An 8,304-nucleotide genomic window follows, 5' to 3' on the forward strand; every position below is an offset into this window, starting at 1 on the left:
TATTTGGTAACTTCATACTACACGACATCGCTGCTTTAATCCTTTTGGATAACCAGTGAATACAGGCATAAATCAAGCCTTGCATTTTAACAACACTAAACTGAACTTAACCTAAATCCAACACGGCCCTCAGTAGATTGTTAGTTGGTGTTATACTACTAAGACATTAAAACGTATGAAACATGCTTTGATCAACATTAAAATGAATAAATCAAACGGGTTCTGTTTATTTCAGTGCACATACTAAAAGTCTTCAAAAGCAATCCTTTTGGATCAAAGGGAGAGAAACTTGATGGACACTGTCCATGTTTCTATCTCCTTAACCGTCCCTCAGTGGTAAAGGCTGCTTTTAAAATCCGACATCATAATGAATTTTGATCAGACCGGTGTATCACACAGCTAGAACACTGTTTCACAATGGTTTCAATGCACAGTATCTGTAACAAATCGACGACACTCTCAGACACCATTGTACAATTATGGTGCAGTCTCCTTGAAAGGGGACCCATTATTCCGCCAGAAGAGCCATCTGTGCTCCATCAGCTATTTGGTTCCTCTCAGAAGTGCCTTATGACTGAACAAGTCAAAGGTGAAAACGAGCTGCCACCGCGTGGGTGTGTGCGCCTCACACAACAGGAGGAGCTCCACTGTTTTGTGTGTCCATGACAGTTACACGCATCGTTATTGAATGAAAGAACCGTACAGGAAAGATGCACACCTGCTCAAACATACAGTCCACACCTCAAACCTGAACTGCAGCTTGATATGAGATACCTGCACTGGATTTAATCAGCGGCCATCTCAAGTGTCAAGGCAAAATGTCATTCTTGCCACAGTAGAAAGATTGTGTGTCCCTAAATGAAGGGGCTGCAGTCATGTTGTAATTGGGGAGCAGGAATCTGGTCCCAGGCAGAGTCACGGGGAATCACGCTCCTTAGATCATCCATTGGTCTTGGTCTTGATCTGGTCCTTCCATGTCCACCTGCCAGAAAGAATAATTGTAAATTGTAATATTAAGTACATCTTAGTTTAAGGAGAAGGGACATAAAAAAGGAAACAAGAGAACACAGCCTGGAGATTTGGGACACTTTGCAACAGTGTCTCATCTTCTGTTTTATTTTCTTTTCTTTTAAATTAAAGCACCTCATTTATCTCGCCATCATCAGGTGACTCGTTGTAGTCATTCATCTCATCCATGTCCTGCATGTCTTCTTCATCCTCAGAGTCTTCCTCACTGTCCTCCTCGTCCTCGTCATCCTCCTCTTCCTCTTCTTCATACCCCCCTTGCTACACAGTGAAGAGAAGACACTGTAAATGCAGGGAAACATATACTTGGTGTATATTTCACACCAAGACGCAAGTAAAAAATATCTGTTGTAGGAGATCAATACGTTACATCAAATATGGGTTTTCCTATAGGCATCAGGTTGTTGTCTTTCTCTGCAATGCTCTGCAACTGAGGTAGAAAGAGGCCACAACTTAAAACCCGAGCATGTGACGGACACTGTGTTGCATGAGCGGCGTTTACCCATGTCTGGTGTTGTTGCTCCTGCTGGTGCAACTCGGCCTCGTCCACACAGGGCCGGTCCAAGTTGAACCAGAGAGACTCCGTTATCCGCGGGAAGAGCGAGGGGAATAGCGTAGACATGCTTTTTAAACGGAGGGGGGCATGAACAAAAGCAGTAAACGAACTGGCATGTGCCTGGAGTTAGCTTGGATTGCGGCTGTGTGTAATTTTCCACACACAAAAACGAAACATTAAATGCCAGGTTGAGCGACAGAAACTAAGACACGGGGCAAAAATTCAGTTTAGCACAACCCAGCGCTGGTGGACGGGCGCGGTACATTAAGATCGTTTAAATGCGATTTAAATCTTCTCACTTTCTGACGTAAAATTCTAAGACTTTCACATCAAAACTTCGAATCTGTACGTAAGAAATTACGCGTGTAACATTCACCCGATAATTCGTAGCAAAACTGTAGCTAATGAAGTACCTGCCAAACTGGTCAGGATTTGAAATGTTTCAAAACAACGGCGTTACCGGAAACGGTTGCGGTTCGCCAAGAAATACTTCCGACGTCCTGCGAGCCAACTTCACTTTACAAAGGTTCCGCTGTTGAGCCAACCCAAGAGCCAGGGATTGAAAACAAAACAATAATGTACGTATATTATTAATATATATATATATATATATATAAAACGTTAGTATTGATGTTGTTAATTTGCCCATAACATGATACAAATATTCGCAGTGCATTTAGATGGACAAATTCCATAATTATTAACTGGGGACATTCTTCTTGTGAATATCAATTGTTGGTCTTAATTAAAATAGAATAGGTCTTTAGTGTCACCCTACTGCGTCTTACACACAGTGACATGTATCGAGTGGTGAACTAGAAACACACATCCAAACATGTAAAGTAGTAATAAATGTATGTTCTGAGTGTGTGACATGACTTGTCAATGTGTTATAAACCACTCAGCATTTTCAACATTTTTTGCCCTCCCAGGTCATACTGCCATTTTATCCCGTGTGTGCGTGTGTGTGTGTGTGTGTGTAAAACGGTAAGGAAGACCTTGAGATAAGACAAAGTCATAACAAGATGTAATAAAACAATTATTATATTCACATTCCATGCCTGTTTCTTAATCCTTCAGTCTCTCTGGCTCTCTCTTTCACACACACACATACACGCACCAGACTTTAAACTTTGGAGACATATTAATTTAGAGTAAGTCAGGGCAGCCTTCTTTCCTTTGACATACCACCTACACATACATGCATGCGCAAATGCGCACCTCCCTGCGTTCCAGATTGTAAGAGTGTACAAAGTGTACAGCTTCACTTCGGGAAGAAACCACCACAGAATAATGTGAGTCGATTCATTTCCTTTCTCTCTTTTAGAATCATTAGTTAGTCTGTAGAATAAAATGCTATTACTTGTGTTCTCATATTATGTCCTCCAGTAAAATACTTCCTACAATTTTATGTTTATATATTTGATTAAAAATATTCAAAAGTTATTTATTTGTATTGTCAAAGAAGCGCAGCAAGGGATTGTATTATAGTGGGGGGGGAATGGCGTACAGGCAATCCCAAGATAGTTATTTTTCAGTAAAGTTGGTGGGAAGTTGAAGGCAAAAAATCTCTTAGCTCTTCAGTCAAAGTTATATTATCTTTGTTAGAGCAATGGACTAGATGGAACTCATTTACACTGAAACAAAAGGAAAACACAAATAAAGCAGCGATACTTACCGCACCGTATCACCTGAAATGTAGTTAATACAGACGGACTTTATGGTGATGATATCACAGTGTGTGTGTGTGTGTGTGTACTGAAATGAGCATTTCTTGGTCCCATATCCATGACTTTGATACCTCCTTGCTGCAGAACGATGTGGATGGCTCTGAGCTTGCTCCTTGCCCTCTCCGCTGGAGCTCTATCTCAGGACAAGCTCAACATGTGTATGGATGCCAAACACCACAAAGTAGAGCCAGGCCCCGAGGGACAACTATACAGTCAGGTGAGGAATATAAATGTTACAAAACCTCAGAGATAATGTGAACCCAAATAGTTGTTGCTTTTTCCCGAAGCACGAGATGTTTTCGGTGGCTTAATGTGATCCATCTTTCCTTCTCATATTTCCCATGAAGTGTACTCCTTGGCGTGACAATGCATGTTGCACAGCCAACACCACCGAGGAAGCCCACGAGGATAACTCCTACCTGTACAACTTCAACTGGGACCACTGTGGCATCATGACCGACAAGTGCAAGCAACATTTCATCCAGGATACCTGCTTCTACGAGTGCTCGCCTCACTTGGGACCCTGGATACAACCGGTGCGTAACGCGCATAAAGCGCTTCCCGGCACTGTGTGCTCATATCCAGAACACTAGATGGCAGCATACGCGGTTGAAAACCAGTTGCTTTTAGTAAACATCATTTTAGCAATAAATGGTTTAAGAAAAGCTCACCTTTCAATTGATGAATCAAGATTTTTCATTCCTCCAATGTATGCAGACCGTAAAAACTCACCTGGCAGATCATAACATATAAGTTACTTAATACTTATTAATTACTTACGACATGACCACTAATTTATGAGCATGTGTGTGTGTGTGTAGGTGGATCAGTCCTGGCGTAAGGAGCGCATTATAGATGTGCCTCTGTGTAAGGAAGATTGCCAGACTTGGTGGGAAGACTGCAAGGACGATTTCACCTGCAAGACTAACTGGCACAAGGGATGGGACTGGAGCTCAGGTATGTGATGATGATGATGAATATATTTATTAGATAGGATGTTAGAGTACAAGTACAGTCACACAGTAGCATGTATTACAGTACAAATAACGTCAAACATCCTGTCTAAGAGGAGCATTTCAAAAAAGCCCTAGCGGGCTTGTTTCCGTTGAAAGTCCTTTAATGTCCAATAATTCCAACACATGCACAAAAACACACAAAACTAATACACAGTTTTACATGCACAAAAAATCAAACACGCACTGATGAACACATTGAAACCTTCTATTAAATTATATTTACTGGAAGCCCGGCAATACTTCAGACATGGTCAGGACCGTGATTTGGACTTTCTAATGCCCTGTTCCCCTACAGATATGAACCATTGTCCCGCAGATGCCATGTGCAGAAATTGGACATCAGTTTTCCCCACACCTCAGTCCATGTGTGAACAAATCTGGTCGAATTCCTACCTGTACACCACGTACACCAAAGCATCAGGCCGCTGCATGCAGCTCTGGTTCAATGGGACAAACCCCAACAAGAAGGTAGCTGAGTACTACCTCAACAGTGCACCGAAACACCAAAGCGTTGCTTCGGTAATGATTCTGTTCCTGGCCTTTGCGTCTTTCTCTGTAATAATGTAGTGCAATTATATCCTTGACCGAGCTTGTGTCACCTTGGCAGTATGCATAAAACTGATTTCAAATGTTATCCTCCCTTTGTTGCTTTTTTTTTTTTTTTGGTGTGATTAGGTCAGCCAGTTGATTATTGGACACATCTGAATCCTATTGAAGATACACTCCTAGGAGTGATTTTTCTAGTATATGCATATAGCTGTTAAAAATGATGCACTCAAAAATAAATCTATCCAATATTTTTGTTTAACTTCCGTTAAAAAGAATCTTAATAAAGCAGTCCTGTACTCTATTGTAATAACAAATAGCTCAGAGTGTGTGTTATAACTTTGCTGAACTAAAATCAATCTCTGAATTTGATCCATTAACAGAAATGTTTTTATTCAAAATTCCACTTGGATCTGCTTCAGAATGTCACTGCATATACTCCTCTGGTTTGCTTTCTCGATGTCTCACTATCCATTGTGTTTTTCTTCATTTCTTTCCAATTAGAGTCTTTAAAAAAAAAAAATCTACATCATATCTGATCCACCCAACAATCAGGTCTGTGTGCAGGAAGTTGCGGTTTTGGAAATTGTCCATGTAGTCTGAATAAATAAAAGAGATCAAATCCAAAAATGATGGTCAGCTCTCCTTATTTGGAATATGTGGAACATTTTTCCATCAAGATAAAAACCAACAAAATGTATACACAACAAATATTACTTTCACCACCAAACCAGTAAGATGATAAAACAAGAAATAAACCCAACATATGGAAAAATCAAGGCTGAGCATGCCATACACTACTGAAAACTACAGATACATTTATCAATCAATTTATAAAAACAATGTGTGTGATGAAAAAATATAACTGGCCCAAGAAATGTTTTCTATGCGTGGTCCCAGCGATCATCACATGACCATTTTGGGCCAGCTAGTGGTTAGTGGGTACTGCTTGATAATTATGGAGTTCCAGTCCTGTGTGTGTGTCTGTGTGTGTGTGTGTGTTTGCCAATGCCACGTCTCAATATGTTCGGGTCTTGGATGCCTTATGATTGGTTAACTGTGTTAAAGATGAGGCAATGTGAAGAGTGGCTCTCGGCCAATCAAGAATGACTCTGTGAAATTAATGGAGCATTTTTAAGCATGTGTAATTTAATAATGAAGCCTGCGATAAGGTATCTAGTGATTTTAAAAGGCACAACTAATGCTGTCAGCCGTGGCTTTTTGGAAATGTGGTGTAACATTCTGGCAGAATGGCATCCTTCCTGACTATCACTGTATAATTTAGCATTAATACAGTAGTTCAGCTGCAAACCAAAGGTCACTCTTTCCTGTCTCTTTCTCTTGCATGAGTTGGAGTCCAAATAAAATCCTATTCAAGGCGAAATGTGGCCTTAAATGGCATTGAAAAAGTTTGGTAGTACTAGAGCCATACTTCAAATATTTAAATGATGCCCTTCCCACTTAAATTACTATAAAATTCAAAGATTGCGACAGTAAAGGATACACTCAACAAGTAATGTGTACACAATGAAAGAGTTGGTTGCATCCAGGGACAAAAATGTCTATCTACATGTTACATAAGTCTACTGTGCTCGTGATGTCACCATATAAATGTACAGCAAATTTATAAAGGGCAATACATGTACAGTACTAAGGGGTGAGGCTGGCAATAGTTTATTTTGTGATGCAATGTCTTGCAGCACTTTTACAATCTCTTTTGGTTGACACAATAAGCTGTATAATTCAACAGTCTTTTATAGTCAGCTCTCTCTCTCTCTGTCTCTCTCTCTCACACACACACACACACACACAGTCGTACGCAGTGTGATGGCTCGGTCAGAAATAGATTTGGGATGGCTGCTGTCCCTGTGGCTATTAATACTCCACTTTTCTGAGGTCATTGCAGCACAAACCATCCTGCCCTTCATTTTAGCTCTACCTCTTCCTTGCTTTGTGTGTGTGTGTGTGTGTGCTCGTCTGTGTGCTCGTCTGTGTGTGCGTGTGTGTGTGCGTGCCACATTTTAGGAGCCAGACTTTTTGTGGCCAACTTGAGAAGAAAAAAAGATGACTGGAGTCAGGATAATGTGTGATCTCTAAATGTTTCCTGCTTGTTGTTTCCTGCATTTTGAACGTCTGCTATGTTGGTGGATAGTTACACTTTGTGGGAGAATATAAGCCAAGTGGGGGAATGTGTGTGGGTGGGAGTTCAGGGAAAAATAAATACAAATTGGTTACCTACATTGTTTTTTATCAAACTGACCTCCCAGGTCATAGCCAAGCTTTGACCCATTTACAGTGGGTCAAAGCAACAGCAACAGATTTTGGGAGGGGGATTTGTACATTTGGGAGAATGATGTGGCATCACTAGTTGCAAAATCTTGTGTTTCACATTGATAGCTTAACATACATGGACGTAGTGAGAGAGGAGATGAGAGTGGCTGGTGTTGGGGGGGGGGGGGGATGCAAAGGACAGGGTGAAGTCGAAGAAGAAGAAGAAGATGCTGCTGCTTTATATCCGTATGAGTGAAAAGTTTGTCTTGTTGTAAATATTTATGAGCCTACCTAAAGATAAATTAAAAACACTTATAATTTAATGTACAGTACTCAACAGTGAGGAGGACTGGTTGATGCTCCAAGAATGGAGAACGTTGAACTTCACATGTCTTATCTTCAGTAGCAGAAGCATTCAGGTGCACTACTTTAAAATAAAGAATAGACATTTCTCGCATAGGAGCCCTTGCAGTCATTTGCATGCCTATCCAGGTGTTGATCTGGATCCACATGTTTTAATTATACTGAGCAATACTTCTTTTTAGTGGAGTATTTGGTTGTGTATTAGTAAACTGTAAGTGTCAGCAGATGAGTGACTGTAGTTAATCTCTACCCCTCTTCTCTAATAAACATCTCTTACTCTCAAAGCACAGTTTTCACATCTTATTTGAGTTTATCCTCCCAGTTTCGGTTTATTCCTTCGTCCCTTCTTTCCATTAAACTGTCAAGGTAGTGAAAGGCAGGCATGACGGCAAACCAATTGTGGGTAACTTTGACACTAAAATAAAATACCTTATCGGACATATCTAGCCTGTGGGTTTTATTTTGAAAACCATAAAGCGGAAGTAAACATACTGCCACTGTTCGAGTATTCGCTGCTGTTTTCTCTCCGGGTCTCCAAAGTGTGGAGATTTCCGTGGGACCGGGAAGCGTAGAAGGAGGGTGTGGATTTGTGGAAGTCTTTTAGGAACCGAGGGAACATCCGCGAACTTTAACTTTACCCCCTTTGTTCTCGCGCCGCCTCACTGTACGTCAGAATTACGCCTACGTCATATTTCTTGCGCTTGTTTTCACCCTCAGCGCTTCTCAGACTTGGATTATTGCCCTTTGGGGAACTTTTCTGGAGAAGCTGTCTTGAGTTGAGCCCGGTTTGAAGGGC

The 8,304-nt window shown here is 40.9% G+C and overlaps 2 protein-coding genes across 2 annotated transcripts; one reads left to right on the forward strand and one right to left on the reverse strand.

Moving 5' to 3' along the window:
- Positions 1 to 221: 221 nt before the first annotated feature.
- On the reverse strand, positions 222 to 1,648 carry anapc15 (anaphase promoting complex subunit 15). Its single transcript, XM_068745659.1, has 4 exons — positions 1,529 to 1,648; positions 1,397 to 1,456; positions 1,144 to 1,287; positions 222 to 982 (listed from the first exon to the last, which is right to left on the reverse strand). Exons 1-4 carry the CDS (start codon positions 1,646 to 1,648, stop codon positions 935 to 937), a joined length of 372 nt encoding a protein of 123 aa, XP_068601760.1. The 3' UTR covers positions 222 to 934.
- Positions 1,649 to 3,400: 1,752 nt separating this feature from the next.
- Positions 3,401 to 4,970, forward strand: folr (folate receptor). Its single transcript, XM_068745658.1, has 4 exons — positions 3,401 to 3,529; positions 3,660 to 3,848; positions 4,134 to 4,269; positions 4,624 to 4,970. The coding sequence occupies exons 1-4, from the start codon at positions 3,401 to 3,403 to the stop codon at positions 4,893 to 4,895; spliced, it is 726 nt and encodes a 241-aa protein (XP_068601759.1). The 3' UTR covers positions 4,896 to 4,970.
- The last annotated feature ends 3,334 nt before the right edge of the window (positions 4,971 to 8,304 follow it).

The sequence above is a fragment of the Brachionichthys hirsutus genome, chromosome 11, assembly GCF_040956055.1.
Source record: "Brachionichthys hirsutus isolate HB-005 chromosome 11, CSIRO-AGI_Bhir_v1, whole genome shotgun sequence".
In the NCBI taxonomy this organism is placed as follows: domain Eukaryota; kingdom Metazoa; phylum Chordata; class Actinopteri; order Lophiiformes; family Brachionichthyidae; genus Brachionichthys; species Brachionichthys hirsutus.